General features: G+C 48.6%; 1 protein-coding gene across 1 annotated transcript; it reads left to right on the top strand.

The window, feature by feature from the left end:
* Positions 1 to 2,376: 2,376 nt before the first annotated feature.
* On the top strand, positions 2,377 to 19,700 carry APEH (acylaminoacyl-peptide hydrolase; the record flags this gene model as incomplete). Its single annotated transcript, XM_040358805.1, is given in 20 exon segments — positions 2,377 to 2,503; positions 2,578 to 2,668; positions 3,578 to 3,653; positions 3,832 to 3,989; positions 5,653 to 5,790; positions 5,909 to 6,000; positions 6,082 to 6,122; positions 8,266 to 8,387; positions 10,740 to 10,800; positions 10,891 to 10,988; positions 11,252 to 11,306; positions 12,367 to 12,455; positions 12,538 to 12,676; positions 13,911 to 13,994; positions 14,080 to 14,160; positions 14,241 to 14,329; positions 15,791 to 15,981; positions 17,098 to 17,200; positions 19,330 to 19,436; positions 19,519 to 19,700. Coding segments are annotated over 20 exon segments (2,048 nt in total), but the record flags the coding sequence as incomplete, so codon positions are not given.
* Positions 19,701 to 21,372: the final 1,672 nt, after the last annotated feature.

Raw genomic sequence — 21,372 nt, 5'->3', positions numbered from 1 at the left:
GCATTGCCTGGAAGGTGGGGTGACAGGAGCCGCCCCCCCCCCGCCTTCAGCTAAGGAGGAGTTTTTTAGATGGGTGGGTGGAGCTTCCCTGTCAGGCTCCACCCACTATTGGTGTCATTGGCTGCAAGGAGCCTGCCCAGCTGTTGGAAGAAATACGCAAGTCCGTTTTAGTTCAACCATAAAAATAAATCATATCGTACAACCCCATATACCCAATTCCATACCCACAGTTGATCCAGAGGAAGGCGAAAAAACCCCAGCAGAGCATGAGATCCAATTTGCTACAGCAAGAGAGAATGGCCCAGATTCACAGAGAGCGAGGTGCACATTACGCCGCCGTAGAGCACACACCGTACGCCACCCCAACGTATCGCGGAGAGGCAAGCTTTGCATTCAGCAAGCCAGTGCTCCCAACGCTGCGCCAGAGTGGCGTAGGATTCGAAGGCGCACGCCGGCGTAGGTGGAAGTGGGCGTGACCCCATCCAAATGATGGGCCGAGCGCCAGACAGGTACGTATCATGAACTGCGCATGCGCCGTGACGTGGACGCATACACAGCACCCCCCTGCGCCTGCTCACAACCACGCCGGCACAACTGCCTAAGCTACGTCGGATCACCGCGTACGCCGTGAACATAACGTACGCCCAGCCAGACACTCGTCCAACGCACAATACGCCGGCTTGTGTTCCCTGGTGCAGACCTGTGCATGTCTGTTGCCGGGTTCCCCCTTATTTATGGGGAATAACTTTACGCCAGACGTACAACTTACACACATCTCGCGTAGCCTGCGCACGTTCGTGAATCGGCGTATTTCCCTCATTTGCATGTTTGAATGGCTAATCAATGGGAGCAGCCCCATGCGTCCAGCCCATATGTGCGCCCACCCTACGCCGGCGTGTGCAAGCTACGTCGGCGGGGTGTAGCCTGTTTTTAGGCGCATGTTGGTTCGTGGGTCTGCCGCACGCATACGCCGGCGCATATTGGCACTTACGTCGGCGTAACGTGTTATACGTCGGCGTAAGTGCTTTGTGAATCTGGGCCAATAAATTCAGTTCCTCTAATCTTTCCTCATAGCAGAGCTCCTCCATGCCTCTTATCAGTTTGGTTGCCCTTCTCTGCACTTTCTCCAATTCCCCGATATCCCTTTTGAGAACTGGGGCCCACAACTGAACTGCATATTCCAGATGAGGTCTTACTAATGATTTGTACCGGGGGGGGGGGGCAAAATGATATCTCTCTCTCTCTCTCTGGAGTCCATACCTCTCTTACACAAGAAAGGACTTTGCTCGCTTTGGACACCGCAGCTTGGCATTGCATGTTATTATTGAGCTTATGATCTACCAAGACCCCCAGATCCTTCTCTACCATGGATTCCTCCAGTTGTACTCCCCCTAGTATGTATGATGCATGAATATTCTCAGCCCCCCAAGTGCAGAACTTTACATTTATCAACAAGTTGTGAAATCCTCAGTGACAGGTGGGGCGGGGAGGGAGTAGCTGCGGCAAACATGGCTCTCCACTATGGAGTATACAGAGACGGGCACTGTGCACTCCTGTCTGTCTCTGCATGCCAACTGTCTCTGCATAACTACAAAAAGGCTAAAAAAAAAAAATCTGGAAACCACCCGGCTCAGGTGTGAAGTGGGTAAAAAAATAATAGCCAGATTCAGGTAGAGTTACGCCAGCGTATCAGTAGATACGCCGTCGTAACTCTGAATCTGCGCCGTCGTATATTTAAGTGTATTCTCAAATTGATATACACTTAAATCTAGCTAAGATACGACCGCCTGCGCCGTCGTATCTTAGCTGTCTATTTAGGCCGGCCGCTAGGGGCGTGTACGCTGATTTACGCCTAGAATGCGTAAATCAGCGAGATACGCCTATTCACGAACGTACGCTTGCCCGTCGCAGTAAAGATATGCCGTTTACGTAAGGCGTTTTCATGCCTAAAGATATTAAACCAAAGAGATGGCGCAGCCAATGTTGAGTATGGACGTCGGAACCGCGTCGAATTTTAAAATTTTTACGTCGTTTGCGTAAGTCGTCCGTGAATGGGGCTGGGCGTAATTTACGTACACGTCGAAAGCAATAAGTCTTTGCGGCGTAATTTGGAGCATGCGCACTGGGATATGATTGCTCTGTGACTTCTCCTGATGATTCCCCCCCCCCCCCCCCTAGCCAAGACTAAGCACTGATCGCAGTGGTGCAAAACGCGTAGGCTGTATCCCACCCTTTGCTGTTATTTGTAGTGCATTTTCCATCCACTGTTTTTTTAATAAAGACAACCCAAGGTTTTTTTTGGAAGTGCGGCTGTCCATCTTTTTAGCTTCTACCTGATGACCCCCCCCCCCCCCCTTGTCTCTCTGTCTTCTTCAGAATGGGCGCAGAGGGATCTGGATCGCAGTGAGCAGGTGAAGTTTTGCCGCCAGTATATCATCTTCCATGATAACAATGCGGTGGTGTACGCCGGGGCGTGCGGCAATGGCAGTGAGATTAAAGGAGAGTAAGTATGGAGAGACCTGTGAGAACGCTGCTGCCTAATATGGGGCACAGTCTGACCGTTTCCTACCTCCCTAGACTGCTCAGCAGCGAGTCCCCATCCGGAGCCTTGAAAGCCGTTCTACGAGAGACGAAGAATAAGAAAGGGGAGGACACCCAGTTCCTGGAGGTAGGGCACCTCGTTCCTGGAGGGTTGGATGGGGGAAGTGTTCCTGGTCCCTGTTGTGGGAAGAGGGGAGGATATGCGGTTCCTGGAGAATAGAAAGGGAGAAGATGTGCGGTTCCTGGAAGGGGGACATCGGGTTCTTGGAGGATGAGAAGGGAGAAGCTTCCCAGTTCCTAGAGGTGGGATTAGGGAGGGTTCCTGGAAGGTAGAAATGAGAAGTCCCGGCTCCCGTTGGGTGTGGAGGGGGCGGAGGCCCGGCTCCCGTTGGGTGTGGAGGGCGAGGAGGCATTGGCTACCGTTGGGTGTGGAGGGGGAGGAGGCACCGGCTACCGTTGGGTGTGGAGAGGGAGGAGTCCTGGATCGCAGTGGGTGTGGAGGGGGAGGAGGCCCGGCTCCTGTTTGGGTGTGGAGGGGGAGGAGGCCCGGCTCCTGTTTGGGTGTGGAGGGGGAGGAGGCCCGGCTCCTGTTTGGGTGTGGAGGGGGAGGAGGCCCGGGTCCTGTTTGGGGGTGGAGGGGCAGGAGGCCCGGGTCCTGTTTGGGGGTGGAGGGGCAGGAGGCCCGGGTCCTGTTTGGGGGTGGAGGGGCAGGAGGCCCGGCTCCCCGGAGGGGGTGGAGGGGCAGGAGGCCCGGCTCCCCGGAGGGGGTGGAGGAGGCCTGGCTCCCAGAGGGTTGGAGGGGGGGGGGGGGACGCTCGGCTCCCATAGAGGTGGGAAGGGGGGGTGGAGACACCCGGCTCCTCGTAGAGGTGGGAAAGGGTAGAAGGACGCCCATCTCCTGTGGTGGGAAAAAAAAAGGGGGAGGACGCCCAGCTTCTGGAGGGTGGGTAGTGGGATTGATGCCAAACTTCCGGGAAAGGGGAGGATACTGTGGTGTGTCCAATCCATACCAATATGAAAGTCATCCTCTCTCCAGGTCTGGGACAAGAACCGCAAGGGGAAGAGCATCAACCTGACAGCACTGGACAAACACGGGAAGGTGTACGAAGATGGTGAGCGATACTATTGTCATTATACCAGAACTGTTCACATGCAAAAGCGCTACAGCAACTGAGTGTAGAAATAAGAAGGCAGACGCTGTGTTTCCATCACATTGAGGGAGGGGGTTGTCAGAGTCCTATGTCCACCTGTCCCCATCTGTTCATTAGGTTCTACCTTCTGTCCCTGCAGAGCAGTTCGGCTGTCTGTCCTGGTCGCACTCCGAGTCTCATTTGCTGTACATCGCTGAGAAGAAGAGACCCAAGACCAAGTCGTTCTTCGAAGCCTCAGCCGGGGACCTTCCCGCCTCTACAGATGAAGATGATGATGGCGCTGGTAAAGTGGTCAAGGTGAGGAGCCATACAGAATGATTGTATCATCCACCTCACCTCTCCAGAGTCAGATGGAAGGGGGTTTGCTTACTAATAGATTAAAAAAACAAAGGGTGTGTGTGTGTGTGTGTGTGTTATATATATATATATATGTGTGTGTGTGTGTGTGTATATATATATATATAGTGTTCCATAAATACTGTGTTGTTGTTTTTTTATTTTTTTATTTAACCACTTGCCAACCAGCTCATGACGATTTACGTCGGCACAATGGCACGGCTGCGCAAATTGGCCTACGGGGTCCCCTTTAAATCGCTGCCTAGTGGGCGTGCTCCGTGACCCGCGGACTCGATGTCTGCCGGTGTCCCACGATCGTATCAAGGAGCTGCAGAGCAGGGAGATGCTTATGTAAACGGGGCATTTCCCTGTTCTCAAAAAGAGGGAAGAAAAGAAAAAGGCGCACCAGCCTAGTGTGTTACCGTTGACTATTTAATAGAATAAAAATGTAATAAAAAAACTACTCACAAAGAAAGCAACATAATAATAGGCTTATCGACAACGCTGTAGTGGATACCCCTCGAACCACGCTCCAAATGGGGGGGGGGTGAAGGCGTGACACTGGCGGCTGACGTGTTTCGAGGCTACAAAGACCTCTTCATCAGATCCTGCCTAGCAACAAGACAGAGATCTATGGAAAACATGGAAATCGATGGACAGCCGCACTCCGGATAAACTTGAGAAAGTTGTCTTTATTGATAAAAGTAAGACATGTACATCCAAAGATACAGTCACATAAGGGGACAGCCGACGCGTTTCGCACACAGTTAGTGCTTAGTCTACTGCTCCCTGTCATTGGGAGCAGTGATCTCTGTCATGTCAGTGGTAGCCCAGCCCCCCCCCCCCAGTTATAATCACTCCCTAGGACATACTTAACCCCTTGATCGCCCTCTAGTGTTTAACCTCTTCCCTGACAGTGACATTTACACAGTAATCAGTGCATTTTGTATAGCACTGATCGCTGTATAAATGACAATGGTCCCAAAATAGTGTCAAAAGTGTCCGCCATAATATCCCAGCCATGATAAAAAAACGCAGATCGCCGCTATAATAAAAAAAATAAAAAAAAATAAAAATGCCATAAAACTATCCCCAATTTTGCGCAAACCAATCAATATACGCTTATTGCTAATTATTTTTTTTACCAAAGAATAGAAGAATACCTATCGGCCTAAACTTGGGGGGGAAAAAAAATGTATATATTTTTTTGGAGCTATATTTATTATAGCAAAAAGTAAAAAATATTGCTTTTTTCAAATTGTCGCAATTTTTTTGTTTTATAGCGCAAAAAATAAAAACCGCAGAGGTGATCAAATACCACCAAAAGAAAGCTCTATTTGTATAGACATCAATTTTGTTTGGGTGCAACGTCGCACGACCGTGTAATTGTCAGTTAAAGTGACGCAGTGCCATATCACACAAAGTGCTCTGGTCAGGAAGGGGGGTAAATTCTTCCGGGGCTGAAGTGGTTAAAAAAACAAACAAAAAATGAACAGCTAAATGAAGTTCTAAAAAGTTAAAAAGTCTCGCCTACTAAAAGATTAGTAATACTGCTCAGTCGCTCTTCTCTCAGGATTTTATTGATGTGCCCTTGAGGTGATTGACATTTCTCTCGGTCCTGCAGGGTGATCAGTTTGTGCTGCATGAAGATTGGGGCGAGGGCCTAGTGAATAAGAGCACCCCAGTGCTGTGTGTGCTGGACATCGAGAGCTGTAATATCTCTGTCTTGGAGGGGATCCCAGAGCATGTGTCACCCGGACAGGTGAGAGGACCCTGCATCTTCCATCTCCTCCCTATACTGGCATCCTTGTCTTTATCCACCCCCCCCCCTTACCCTAATGAAATCCTTGCCCGTCATCACCATCCATCTCTCCCTATAGGCCTTCTGGTCCCCGGATGACACCGGTGTTGTGTTTGTTGGGTGGTGGCACAGTCCCTTCAGAGTGGGTCTAAAATACTGTGCCAACCGGAGGTAAGAGTCTCATGTTGTGGGGCGGAATTCCGGGGGGGGGGTTATTCTGGGTCGTCTCACTCTGATCTCTCCCCCCCCCAGATCAGCTCTGTTCTTCGTGGACCTGACCGGAGGAAAATGTGGTGAGTCAAAGATCCAGTTATTATCCCTCTCCTCCTACAAGACATGAAACGTCCTCCGTACTGCCTACATTGTTCTCTGTACAGCACTGCGGTATATGTCAGAGTTATAAAATGATAATAGGATGTGACTGGGGGGGGGGCTTGTGTTATTTAATCACTTAAGACCCAGACCTTTAGGCAGCTAAAGGACCCGGCCAGGTTTTGCGATTCGGCACTGCGTCGCTTTAACAGACAATTGCGCGGTCGTGCGACGTGGCTCCCAAACAAAATTGGCGTCCTTTTATTCCCACAAATAGAGCTTTCTTTTGGTGGTATTTGATCACCTCTGCGGTTTTTATTTTTTGCGCTATAAACAAAAATAGAGCGACAATTTTGAAAAAAATGCAATATTTTTTACTTTTTGCTATAATAAATATCCCCCAAAAATATATTAAAAAAAAAGTATTTTTTTCCTCAGTTTAGGCCGATACGTATTCTTCTACATATTTTTGGTAAAAAATAAGCTTTTATCGGTTGATTTGCGCAAAACTTACAGCGTTTACAAAATAGGGGATAGTTTTATTGCATTTTTATTATTTTTTTTTTACTACTAATGGCGGCGATCAGCATTTTTTTTTTCTCGTGACTGCGACATTATGCGACACTTCGGACAATTTTGACAAATTTTTGGGACCATTGTCATTTTCAGAGCAAAAAATGCATTTAAAATGCATTGTTTACTGTGAAAATGACAATTGCAGTTTGGGAGTTAACCACAAGGGGGCGCTGAATGGCTTATGTGTGACCTAATATGTGTTTACAACTGTAGGGGGTGTGGCTGTAGGTGTGACGTCATCGATTGTGTCCCCCTATAAAAGGGAACACACGATCGATGACGCCGCCACAGAGAAGAACGGGGAAGCTGTGTTTAAACACGGCTCTCCCCGTTCTTCAGCTACGGGACCGATCGCGGGACTCCAGCGGAGCTTCGGACCGGGTCGTGGGCGCGCGCCCGCGACCCACGGCTGGGCACTAGCAGAGGACGTGCATGTGCCCAGCTGTGCCATTCTGCCGACGTAAATGTGCAGGAGGCGGTATTTTAGCGGTTAAAGGGAAGCTCCTCTGGTACAGAGACTGATTTGATTGGCTTAGTGTTCTCTGGACAGCACTGCAGTATATGTCGGAGCTTTATACAGTGGCACCTTGGATTACGAGCATAATCCGTTCCAGGAGAATTCTCTTAATCCAAAGCACTCGCATAGCAAAGCGAGTTTTCCCATAGAAGTAAATGGAAATGAAGATAATTTGTTCTGCATTGACTTCTATGGCATGCAATACCGCATGTGGCCAGAGGTGAGGGGCGTCAGAGAGCCTCGGAAATACTGGGACAGTTTGGCAGATTTCGAAAAGGTTCGGAAACCTCAGTGATCTCTGTACAGCACTGCGGTATATGTCAGAGCTATATAAATGTATATTGGTGTGTGACTGTGGGGGGGACATTAGAGTGTAAGCTCCTCTGGTGCAGAGACAGATGTGACTGGCTCAGTGTACAGCGCTGCAGTATATGTCAGAGCTATATAAATGTATAATGATATTAAAAACGCTTGTTAACTGCGTTACTCGTAAACCAAGGTTCTAATGTACTTTTATAATAATGTGTAACTGTGGGGGGACATTGGGGTGTAAGCTCCTCTGGTGCAGAGACTTAGTGTTCAGCACTGTGGTATATATCCGAGCTATATAAATGTATAATAATAATGTGTGACTGTGGGGGGACATTAGAGTGTAAGCTCTTCTGGTACAGAGAATTAACTGGCTCAGTGTTCTCTGTACAGCACTGTGGTATATGTCAGCTATATAAATCTATAATAATAATGTGTGACTCTGGGGGACATTAGAGTGTAAGCTCTTCTGGTACAGAGAATTAACTGGCTCAGTGTTCTCTGTACAGCACTGCGGTATATGTCAGAGCTATATAAATGTATAATAATAGTGTTTGACTGGGGGTGGGGGGGTTTAGAGTGTAAGCTCCTCTGGTATGGAGAACAATGTGACTGGCTCTGTGTTCTGTACATCACTGATGATATACAAGGACAGGACACCATAGCGCCCCCTCTGGTGTTATTGGATGACTGTGAATGTCTTGTGTCTCCCTCTTTTCCAGAGACTCTCTCTGTGGATGACTCGGCTGTCTTCTCTCCGCGGCTCAGCCCAGACAAGTGTCGTATTGTGTATCTGAAGTGTGACGTGTTCGGCCCTCATCTCCAGTGCTGCCAGCTGCTCATGGTACCTCTTCTCTACTCTTGTATGCTTTCTGTCATTATACAACCATCACAATCATGATAAACCTTGTATAGCACTTCCACCTGGTAGCACTAAGGTCATTGGTTCGAATCCCAACCATGACCCCAGTGCTACTAGTGACACTACCTGCTTGGAGTTTGCATGTTCTCCCTATGCCTGTGTAGGTTTCCTCTGGGTACTCTGGTTTCCTCCCCACACTCCAAAGACACGCTAGGAGTTTAAATGGCTCCTGTCTAAATTGTCCCTAATATCTGTATGTATGAATGTGACTTGGGACCTTAGATAATAAGCTCCTTGAGGGCAGAAATGGATGGTAATGTACAATATATATGTAAAGCTCTGCGTAAATTGATGACGCTATATACCGTATTTATCGGCGTATAACAAGCACTTTTTTCCCCCTGAAAATAGGGGGCAAATCACGGGTGCGTGTTATACACCAATAGTGCACCTCGGACTCGGAGGGGAACGAGTGCCGCCGGAATTTATCGAGCCGTCATCTTCCGTTTACTCGGCTCTGACGTCACACACACACAGTCCTGCCTCCACTGCCGGCATTGGACCAGTCTTCTGTCAATCACATGAGCTGGTCCAATGCTGACGGCGGAGGCGGGACTGTGTATGTGACTGCAGATGCCGAGTGAACAGGAGATGACGGCTGTATGAGGAGATGGTGAGTCTGCAGAGGGGCACACGGGCTGCAGAGGGGCACACGGGCTGCAGAGGGGCACACGGGCTGCAGAGGGGCACACGGGCTGCAGAGGGGACACTGACCATTATTTTGCTTCTAAGTGGTTTATTTTTATCTGTTTAAGTTATTTTTTCCTAAAACTTCACTCTTAAATTGGGGTGCGTGTTATACGCCGATCAATACGGTAAGTACTTGTAATAATATAGTGCCCGGAAAGCACTGAAATCATAAAAAGCGAATTGAGAGAAAGGATCACCGTTAAAGGATACCTATTAGGAATCTCCTCACCAAATCCGAAGCCACGAGTGCTGGCAATACATACGATAATGCAAAATGAAGGATTTCTGGACAGCCGCACTCCAAAACTTGTTCCTTTTATTGTAAAATGAAAAACACAGGAGATACATGCCACAGCAAACTGGGTACAATCTGACGCGTTTCACACTAAACTTTAGTGCTTAATCATAGCTAACTGTGATTAAGCACTAAAGTTTTGTATGAAACGCGTCAGCTTGTACCCTGTTTGATGTGACATGTATCCTGTGTCTTTCATTTTACAATAAAAGCAACAAGTTTTCGAGTGCGGCTGTCCAGAAATCCTTCCTTCATTTTATAAAAAAAAACAAATTGTTGGGCATGGTGAGGTTATGACTGGAGCTCTGGACAGGGACAGGTGAAAGCGGAGCATGGCAAATGATAAAGATCAAAATGGTATTTATTTTTTATTTTATTTTTTCTGTCAGCTTTTAATTATTTAATTATTATTTGTGCCTCCACTGAGAGACTTCCCACCACTTTTGACCCCTAAGACACCGGGAAAATTAATTGGGGGTCACAAGGGCAAGAAATTTGCAAAAAGGGGGTCGCCATGACAATAAAAAAAGTTAAAATTCTTCCATAGGAAAATATAAGTATTTTTACTGTTATTTTTATTTTTTTCTCTCTCTCTCTCTCTCTCTCTCTCTCTCTCTCTCTCTCTCTCTCTCTCTCTCTCTCTCACTGGCGGCTCGTTCAGGTCCGCCTGCCAGTTTTTTAGGCGGACCTGAACGGGCACTCCATGCTCCTCTATGGAGCCACAGATGTCAGCGGTGACGTGCCCGCTGACATCCGACCCCATCCGCCAAAGTGTGACGGAGGAAAAACCTACTTTCCCATCCGTCTGGCGGATCGGGTGAACACGGACAGACGGTCTGTGTTCATCCAATCCCCCCCCCATAGGGGAGAGCGGAGAAAAGACAGGGCGGTCCCTGCACAGTGTGCGGGGACCGCCCTGTCATCCGCTGGCTCAGTGGGGATCAACGGAGCGATCCCTGCTGAGCAAGCGGAGGTTCACGGGGCAGATCATTACTGATCCGTCCCGTGTGAAAGGGGCCTAAGTGAGTGAAAATCTCCAGTGCGGGGACACAGACCGCAGTATATAACTGACAGAGGTTTGGAGATCCACTCTTATCACTGGACTGTGATGGCGCCACAATGGAAAGGCCTGTGGCTGGCTCTCTTCTCGGGAAGAGTCCCCCTATGGAAGGTTTACGCTCCGTGTCTGATTTTCATGAAAGGCCTGTGGCCGGTTTCTAGTGGCGCTCTTCCTGACCACGGTAAGACATTGTTGGCTTCATTTTAGTTTCTTATCTTATTTCTTCCAGTATGATTGGTACACGAAGGTGACGTCTGTGGTGGTGGACGTTGTGCCCAGATCCAGTGATGGTGAGTGGGGTTGCTTTGCTGGATTGTCCTCCTCCATCCTGACATTCCCAGTCGGGTCTAATCCCCATTTATTTATTTTTTTCTCTGCAGGAAAGTTTGAGGGACTTTACACCTGGCTGCTGGCTCCGTTCTGCTGGTCAGCGGACAGTCGGAGGGTCATTGTGGATACAATGCTGCGCAGTCAGCAGGTAAGGTGGCTGTCCCAGTGTGTGATCAGTTATTTTCCGTCTCTTCTCAGCATTATGAACTGTGTATGTGTCTAGCAGTGTGTGTGTGTGTGTGTGTATATCGGTTGTGGACTAAGGACGTCTTATGTACTTCTCCTTTTACAATGTACTGCACTGAACCATGTGTTGTGTTCTGCTGTGTTTGTGTCAAAGTAAAATAAAGCACCCCTGTTTTGTGTAAAAAAAACAAAAAAAAAACACATTTCAATATTTTCTTCACGCAGAATCTGTATGTCGTGGATACGATGGCCAAAAGCGTGACTCTCCTCCAGTCTAAAGGTATGAATGTTGCACAATGCACAGCAGCCTCCTGTTAAATGACACTAGAGAGGAAGATTGTGCTGTTTATAGGAAAGACCTGACCCAGAGTAACCTGTACCTGGGGGGATATTGGGGCTCAGAGCAATGTTTTGGTGGTTCCAGGCACTGGATACAGCCTACTGGGGGGTACTTTTGTGAACCTCAATGTATCATTTTTATTACCAGACTTTAAAGGGCTAGTAAAGGAAAAAATGTTGGTCTTTTAAAATGACAAACATGTCATACTTACCTCCACTGTGCAGTTAGTTTTGCACAGAGTGGCCCCGATCCACGTCTTCTGGGGTCCCTCGGCGGCTGTCTCTGGCCCTCCCCGCAATTACTCACCACAGTCATGTGAGAGCTCGCATGGTGGTCACTAATTGCGGGCGCGCTCCCGTGATACAGTGAGCGGCTATGGCCACTTGCTGTATCACTCAGCCCCGCTTCTCGGCGCGCCGCGTCACTGGATGTGATTGACAGCAGCGCCAGCCAATGGCTGCGCTGCTCTCAATCCATTTGCCCTAGCCAATCAGCGGGCAGGCTGAGCGTCGAAAAGAGGATCTCGGGACCGCGCGGGACTTTCGAGGGGTCAGGTAAGTAAAGCGGGGGGGGGGGGCAACACCAGATGTTTTTTCACCTTAATGCAAAGATTGCATTAAGGTGAAAAAAAATTTGATTTACAACTCCTTTAAAGGCAAACATACACAGATCATATCGGTACATGCATTTCATATAGAAATACATTAAAAAACCAGGAAGCAATGTGTCACATTCAAAAATAACAAAATGTAAGGGTACATTTTGCACATGGGGGGGAAAAAGAAACATCCTGGACTGCCACACTCTGTTGAAGCAAATTTTATTTGAAAATTCCAAAGGATAAAAGAAACATAAAAATGCATTTTTGGTTGCACACTCTTGGATGATGGAAGTCAGCAGAGCTTCCCCTTATTTTCTCTGGCTCTTGCAAAAGTGCACAGACTTTTTTTTTTGCTTTTTCGTAAATCCACCCCTGTGTGTGTCGGCCTTATCCCACCAGACTCCTCGCCCGGAAGCTGGAAGCTGATGGCGATTGATCGCGATCTGTTGGTTGTCAGGTTTTCCTCTCCAAGCTGTCCTCCAACTGTGGTGAGTCCCATGTAACCGTGATATGTGGTCATTCCTGTCCTCCTATCCCTCGTCTTACAGACATTCTCTTCTCTCTGTACAGAAAGTGGGATTTCTTCCGGCGGCCGGAAGGGAGGAGGAGATTAGCTGGGTGTCCTTGGAGGAGGAGAAGCCTTTAGCGGATATAAACTGGAGCTACAAGAGCCACAAACCACCTCCGGAGCAGGAGAACTCGCAATACCGTAAGTTCCTGATAGGCCTTCCAATTGGGGGCCCAGCCCTAAGCAGATTGGCATCTGATGTCACTCTGTCTTCCAGCCTTTGTTCAGCGACCAATCAGACCTGATAGCTTTGTGTTGCGAGGAGTACTATTGAACACCTCCCAGCGCAATCATCAGCGTTGCTGCAGTTTCCCTCCCTTCTTTCTTCTTTTTTTTCTCTGAGTGCCTCAGTAGACCTCCAGGAAATATGTGACGCTTGGCCCACTAGACCACTATGGATTTTTTTGAGGGGAGGTATAAGGTCCCCCGACAGATAAACCATAGGAAGCGCTATGATTTTTAATGGTGGTCCTGGTTCCTGAGATCGTAATGAGATTCATAATAAGCGATTGGCTGCAGAGGAACCTCCGGGTGCCTCCGCTGGCCTCTCCGCTGTAACATCAGCTGTGCTTAGGTCTGACTGTAAGCACTAAATATTATAGAAGAAGTTGCGCTTTGAGGTCCCTACTTCAATTTACATAAATTGATACCTCCTTAAAGGGGAATTCCAGCCTTTTTTTATGTTTATTAAAAGTCAGCAGCTACAAAAAGTGTAGCTGCTGGCTTTTAATAAACAGACACTTACCTGTTCCATGGTTCCAGCGATGCGCCGGCCGGGGCTCCCCCCCTCTCCGGGCCGGCGTCTTCATTCCAAGTGTGGGCACCCGGCCCTGACAGCTTTCGGCTTCACGGCCGGACACCCACTGCGCATGCATGAGAGTCCACATGAGTTAATTGGCTACAGCTGACAAGTCGGACATCAAGACTCCAGCTTTTCTCACCTGCTATACACATTTCATCAATAGAACTTTCACACAATACAGTGTTAATTAGAATCGCAAAATGAAAAGATCTTTAGAAGCCAGACTAGGGTTAGTTTACATGACAGTAGCAGACTTAATTACCACCTTAACAGTCTATGTTCTACATTGAATGAGTCACTCTCCTATTGACCTGTTGGGTTCAGAATCAACAACTTGTAATATTTCAAGATATCCTGCAATACATGAATTATCATTACTGCCCCATCTCATGTAATCCGAGATATCATTTCTCAGTCATCCTATGCCCCTAGTGGACATAGGATGACCCTAGACACAAGAGTCATTGGTGAAGCTGACACAGGAGTACCCCACACCCTTCAAGAGCCTCTGGGTCCCACGGGCCATTCCGTTACACATATATATAATTTTTTATTTATTTTTGCCTCTTGCAGCCGGTCTTGAATACGAGTCGATCTTCATGAGACCTCAGAACGTTCCTGCGGAGAGTCGGATCCCCCTAGTGGTTTTTCCTCACGGTTCGTTGCTGGCGGCGCCTTCTGTCTGTGTGTGTGTTGGTTCCTCTGTCTGTACCGTGTGTCACTCTGTCCTTTTCCCCTGCAGGCGGGCCGCACTCTGTGTTTGTCAGCGAGTGGATGCTGTTCCCGGTTGTGCTGTGTAAGATGGGCTTCGCTGTTCAGTTAGGTGAGACGTTGCGCTGTGTACGGATATATAGACATAAAACTGTGTACCCCAAATTCACTTCTCTTCTCTGGCATTGGCAGTGAATTATCGGGGATCGCTGGGCTTCGGGCAGGACAATTTGATGTCTCTGCCAGGGAAAGTCGGTGATCAGGATGTGAAGGATGTTCAGGTAAGTGCACCTGTCCTCCTTGTCTGTATTGACCGTTTTATCATCTTTACTTCTATGTCTGCCTTGTCTCATGTTCAGCTATTAGATGGTGCAGTCCAGGGCCGATCCTAGGCAGGGTGCTTTGCACCCAGGCGCCTGCAGAGGTGGGGGCGCCGAAGTGCCAGAGTTCTCCCCTCCTTCTAGCAGTGCTCAATCGCTATAGTTTTAGAGGTACTTTTAACCCCCACTAGCTGCCAACTAAAGGGTTCAAATCGCCACTGCCAAGGCGCTTTGCAGGCACTGACCATTGATTTCAATGAGCAGGGGCGCATTAGGAGCGATGTATACACACACTAAAGCGCCTCAAAGAAGCTACTTGCAGGAAATCTTTTGACTTCCTGCCAGTGCATCGCTCCAGTGTGAAAGCACTCGGGCTCTCACACTGGAATTGCAGATGAGGCTTTTTTCAGGCGCTATTTTTAACGCTAAAGCACCTGAAAAATGCCTCCAGTGTGAAAGAGGTCTAATGGACCATCTCCTGTACTATTGTCTGCAGTCTCTGACCATCTCCTATATCATGTCTGCAGTCTCTGACCATCTCCTGTATCATGTCTGCAGTCTCTGACCGTCTCCTGTATCATGTCTGCAGTCTCTGACCATCTCCTGTATATTGTCTACAGTCTCTGACCATCTCCTGTATCATGTCTGTAGTATGTCTGGGGGTCTTTCTAACAGAAGCCCTCTCTGTGTCCCCCCCCCCCTCCCTCCCTGCAATCTTATGGGACACTTCACAGGTCCCAGAAGATTTCCCGGCCATTCACAGTGCGTAAACATCCTTTGTAATAGAAATAAGGATGACGGGTTCTCTCTGTGGAGAGATCTGGGGGTAACAAAAGAACCCGAAATCTCTCCTTTTACCATCAAAAGAAAGAGGGGAAAAAAAAAGGATTGTTTTTGCTTTTAGGAAATAGCCTGGACTGGAAGTGATGTCATGACGTCACTTAAGTCTTCCAAGGCCAGAGAGGCGATCAAAGACTATCTAGTCTTTAATCGCCTCTGTGACCAGCCGGCCATACCGTCAAAAACCGGTAAGCCTGAAAAACACCGGCGAATGGCGGGAGAAGGGACGTCCCCCTCCCACCGCTTCTGAAAGCGTTTCGGTGGCTCAGGAGCAAGCCGGGTGCCGGCTGAAGGAAAAAAATAGAGGTTATGGCTGATAGCTTCAGAAATAACCCCAGTAAATCTCTTGCAAGCCGCAATGTATTTATACGTATTGCGGTCAGCAAGTGGTTAGAGACGCACCACCTCCCTGATCCACCATTGAATGGCACAGTCACTCACCACCCTATATAGCCACCTGAAGACACAAATTCCCAGATCTGCCACTATATAGCTATCCACAATAGAAAGCAGTAATCGTGTCTATTGCTTTTGTACCAGTAGATGGCGCAGTTACTAATATCCCTATCTTCCATCATACAGACTGCGGTGCTGCAGGTTCTGCAAGAGGAGCCAATAGATCCACAGAAAGTTTCATTATGTGGCGGATCACATGGAGGATTCCTCTCCTGTCACCTGATTGGTCAGTACCCCGATTTCTACAAAGCATGTATCGTCCGCAATCCTGTGACCAACATCCCAACAATGACTGGATCAACAGACATCCCGGACTGGTAAGTTCTGCTGCACCTTTTTTTTTTTTTTTTGCTACTGGTAGGAGTTACACTCCTGAAAGAACATACAAATTTCCTGCAGAGGGGCCTATAGTGAGGCCTGAAGCCAAGGCCGGCACTGTATTAGATGCAGTACTAGCTGATGAGGCCAATTATAGTGGATCCTATGACCATGGGCGTCCGCTCCTTAGGGCAAGGGGGGGCAATTGACCCCCCCCTGGAAAAATCGTGAAGGTCCGGATGTCGCACAGGCACAGCGAGCAGAGTGAAGCCGCCTCCCCCACCTGCTGTGACTGTTATCTGAGGTACTGAATGGGAGGGGGGGTGCATCTGTGCTGAAGGGGGGGGTGCATCTGTGCTGAAGGGGGGGGTGCATCTGTGCTGAAGGGGGGGGGGGTGCATCTGTGCTGAAGGGGGGGGTGCATCTGTGCTGAAGGGGGGGGTGCATCTGTGCTGAAGGGGGGGGTGCATCTGTGCTGAAGGGGGGTTGCATCTGTGCTGAAGGGGGGGTGCATCTGTGCTGAAGGGGGGGTGCATCTGTGCTGAAGGGGGGGTGCATCTGTGCTGAAAGAGGGGGTCTGTGTGGAAGGGGGGGTCCATCTGTGCAGAATGGGGGGTCTGTGCTTGAAGGGGGGGTGCATCTGTGCTGAAAGAGGTGTCTGTGTGGAATGGGGGGGTCTGTGCTGAAGGGGGGGTCCATCTGTGCTGAATGAAGCGGTCTGTGCAGAATGGGGGGGCCCATCTGTGCTGAAGGGGGGTCCATCTGTTGTGAAGGGGGGTCTGTAGGCTATATTTATATGGGCATGGAGTGAAGATGAATTATCTCAAGAACTATTTCACACTGCCAGCTGGCCGCGTTATCGATAAAGCGCCGCTAAAAATTGGCGCTTTACCATCGTTTTAGCTGCGCTATTTGCCCACTAGCGGGGCGCTTTTAACCCCCGCTAGAGTTTGAAGAAAGGGTTAAATGCGACTGTGTATCGCCGCTGCCGTAGCGCCCCGGCCCCCCCCCCCCACCGCTGAAAATATTTCAGCGAACGCCCATGCCTATGACGATGTGCTGGTATTCAGAATATTGCTGATTTATACGTTGATCTTATTTATCTCTCTATATAGGTGTCATGTGGAATCCGGCTTCACGTACTCCTACCAGACCCTTCCCACGGGGGCCCATCTGGAGGAAATGTTAAAGAAATCCCCCATCATATACATTTCTAAGGTACATTATGTAGCAGGCTATATATCCTACATGGGTAGAAATATCTCCTGGCAAAGCACTCACTGGATGTGCCTGGAGGATGTCCTGATTTTGGGCTTGGGAGCAGTGCATTCTGTGCTTCCTTGATGTCTCGGCGCTCACAGAGATCTGCTGTAATATTGGGGTCATGTGAGGTTCAGATGGTAAAAATGGGGTCATACTAAGCTCAGTTGGAGTTCAGGCAGTGAGTATCTATTTAGAAGCTGCGATCACCATTGTTGCAGTTGTCCCTGGCAGGTCAGCACCCCAATATAATATTGGGTTCACACTGGGCTCAGTTTAGGGTTTAGGCGGTGAATATCCAATCACCCGTCTGTTGTCTCAGCAGGTGGGGACCCCTGTGCTATATTATTGAGGTAGCACTTGACTTGTCAGGAATCGGCAGCAGGGATGGCCAGATCTGCATAGCAACACTCAGAAGACTGGCACCAGACTATGTATACTATAAGTGGGATTTATTTACAGTGAAACAAAATCCATCCAAACACTGCAAACATAAAAATATACGCGAACGCAGTGATAGAATACCTAACAAACAGCCTAACTAACTATATAGAAAATGTGGAACAAAGAAAAGCAGGGGGAAAATGGAGGTGCAGGGAGCAGATGGGATGAGGAAATCAAAACTGGGATCGGGAACAAGGGGGAGCGGATACACTGCAGCGTACATGGCAGGAGCAAGATCACAATCCAAGGCAAACAGAATCTGGCAGCAGTAAAACACTGGACCGAGATGGTACCAATAGGAGTGGACAAAATACTCTCCCAGCAGCCAGTATCAGGTGGAAACTGATTACTGGGATCTGCTGGGAGACACCTGCTGGTGGACACCAGAACTACAACCTTCCACTTTGGGAAGCATGGTGCCACCGACGGGTTATCCAGGTCCTAACAGGGCTTAGTTGATGATGTTCAGGTGGTAATCCTGGGGACACACTGCGCTCAGGTGGCAATACTGGGGGTCATACTGTGCTCAGTTGGGGGGGAGTTCGGGTGGTGAGGATCCAAACACAAGATGCGATTACCAGTCTGTTGTCCTGGCAGGTGAGGACACCAGTGCTGGCTCATTTGGAGTTCAGCTGGTAATATTGGTCATACTGGGCTTAGTTGGAGTTCAGGTGGTAATATTGGGGGTCATGCTGGGCTCAGTTGGGCTTCAGGTGGTAACATTAAGGTCACATTGGTGATCCTCAACTCCTGAACACCAACTGAGCTCAATGTTACCACCTGAAGCCCAACTGAGCCCAGTATGACCCTAATATTACCACCTGAACTCTCAATGAGCTGGCACTGGGGTCCTCCCCTGCCAGGACAACAGAACGGTGATCCTCAACTCCAACTGAGCCTAGTCTGTAGTCCCGGCAGGTGAGGACCACAGGGCTAATATATTGAGGTCACACTGGGTTCAGTTGGAGTTCAGGTGGTAATATTGGAGTCATGCTGGGCTCAGTTGGTCTTCAGGTGGTAACAATGAGGTCACATTGGGCTCAGTTGGCATTCAGGATCACCAGTCTGTAGCCATGGCAGGTGAGGACCACGGGGGTAATTATATTGAGGTCACACTGGGCTCAGTTGGAGTTCAGGTGGTAATATTGGAGTCATGCTGGGCTCAGTTGGGCTTCAGGTGGTAACAATGAGGTCACATTGGGCTCAGTTGGGCTTCAGGTGGTAACAATGAGGTCACATTGGGCTCAGTTGGGCTTCAGGTGGTAACAATGCGGTCACATTGGGCTCAGTTGGAGTTCAGGTGGTAAGATCGGAGTCATGCTGGGCTTAGGTGGTAAAAATGAGGTCACATTGGGCTCAGTTGGCATTCAGGATCACCAGTCTGTAGCCATGGCAGTTGAGGACCCCGGGGCTAATTATATTGAGGTCACACTGGGCTCAGTTGGAGTTTGGGTGGTTATCTTGCAGTCATACTGGGCTCAGTTGGGGTTCAAGCGATTGAGTATCCAATCAGAAATTGCAATCAATGGTCTATGTTGTCCCTGGTACTGTAAATTGGGGTCACACTGGGCTACCTTGGGGTACAGGCAGTGACTATCCAGTCTGAAGCTCCGATCACCAGTAGTGTCTTTTGTCCCTGGCAGGTGAAGACTCCGGTGCTTCTGATGCTGGGAGAGGATGACCGGCGGGTCCCAAACACTCAGGGTCTGGAGTATTACAAAGCACTGAGGGCTCACGGTGTCACCGCACGGTCAGTTGCATTCTAGATATTGCAGATTTTTCATTTTTTTTGTAGCGAAATATCTCACTTGTCGTTGTCTCCTCCCTCCCAGGTTACTCTGGTATCCTGGCAACAACCACGCCTTGGCCAAAGTGGACGCCGAATCTGACAGTTTTATGAACATCGCACTATGGATCCTCAAACACCTGGACCAATAATACCGCGGCTTTAAAGGACGGCTCCACATAAAACTGATATTTCACTCCCCCATTTATTGATTCTCCTCCCCATGGCCTCATACACACTATTGGGTAGATTCAGTAAGAGTTAAGCCGACCTAACTCAGAATCTACGCCGACCTATGTTTAAGCGTATGCTCAAACAGAGATACGCTTAAACATATCTAAAATACGACGGCTTGCGCCGTCCTATCTTAGATTGCAATATTTCGGATGGCCGCTAGGTGGTGCTTCCATTGCGGTCGGCGTAGAATATGTAAATGAGGAGATAAGCCGATTCACGAATGTACGCCCGGCCGACGCAGTACATTTACGCCGTTTACGTAAGAGATAGGCCGCCTAAAGTTATTCCATCAAATAGATGGAATAGTAATGTTAAGTATGGCCGCCGTTCCTGCTTCGAGATTCGAAATGTTTGCGTAACTCGTCAGCGAATTACGTTGTTTACGTCCACGTCAAAATCAATAGGCCCGTGCGGCGTACTAAGCCGCAATGCACACTGGGAAATGTAGGCACCCGGCGCATGTGCAGTTACAAAAGGAACGTGAAAAATGTGAGGTCAAGCACAATAAGCATACAACACGCCCCCCTAACACACATTTGAATTAAGCGCCCTTACGCCCGCCGATTTAGGCTACGCCGCCGTAACTTAGCAGGCAAGTACATTGTGAATCATGTACTTGCCTCGCAAACTTACGGTGCCGTAGCTTAAATTCCTTAAGCTACGCCGACGCAAATCTAATGACCTTTTTACAGGTGTTTGACAGCTGCAGTGTGCATGAGGCCTAAATAATAAAACTGTGAAAGTGTCTGGGGGGGGGGCCGCCTTGCTATTATCTCTGCCGCGCCCACAAGGCCAGAAACTGTTACAGGGAGATCTCCGCGGGGGGGAGAGACAACTATTATTGGGGGGGGGGGGGGGGGGCTGGGGGATTCAAACAAGTTGCATACTAAAGCCGGCCATAGATGGATCGCTGATCCATCTATGGGCAGGCTGGTTGTACTGATCAACTTCAGTACAACCAGCCTGTTGTGTTTTTTTTTCTTTTGATCAATAGCGCTGTGACTGTGTTGAATCAAGCAAATCTTTTTGGCTGCAGGAAAGAAAATTGTATAATGTATGGTCTGTTTTATATAAAAGACCAATGGATGATTCAGTTTTAGGTGGAGTTGTCCTTTTACCTAACAAACCATTGTTCTACAAAGGGCTGTGTACTTGAGCACTTAGGAGGAGGCTGGTGTCTGGTGGATGAGGGTTTGTATTAAACTGGGGGGGGGGGGGCATTTATAATGATTTTTAGTGCGCCCCCCCCCCACCCCAGATTTGTGTCTTCGGATGCCGATTTGGCTCGTTTCCTGCTGCTTATTATACGTTTTAATGCACTTCTGAGAATGTAAAGTATTGAACTTGTTCTGGGGTTCTTCTGGATGGTTCTCCACTCCACATTGTGGGGGGAGAAAAAAAAACATGAATCTCACTTTAATATGTAATGAGGGCGGAGCTAAATTAATTATGGAAAACCTTTTATAATAAGCACTCCGCCCTCTGGATCTTCTTCTTGGTGTATCTATTACTCACCTCTCACTTTTCTATGGGCTGGAATTGCCCCAACTCTGCACTGCCGTTCTTATTGGGGGATGACCCCCCCCACCGACCCACCCACACTAGTGCTACTGACCTGTCACAGGGTTCGATTTTAGAGGTCACATTTTTAGTTTTTTTGTAT

The sequence above is a fragment of the Rana temporaria genome, chromosome 7 (assembly GCF_905171775.1).
Source record: "Rana temporaria chromosome 7, aRanTem1.1, whole genome shotgun sequence".
Classification (NCBI taxonomy): domain Eukaryota; kingdom Metazoa; phylum Chordata; class Amphibia; order Anura; family Ranidae; genus Rana; species Rana temporaria.
Note: the sequence above shows the minus strand (reverse complement) of the source record. Positions and strands in the feature narration are given on the sequence as shown.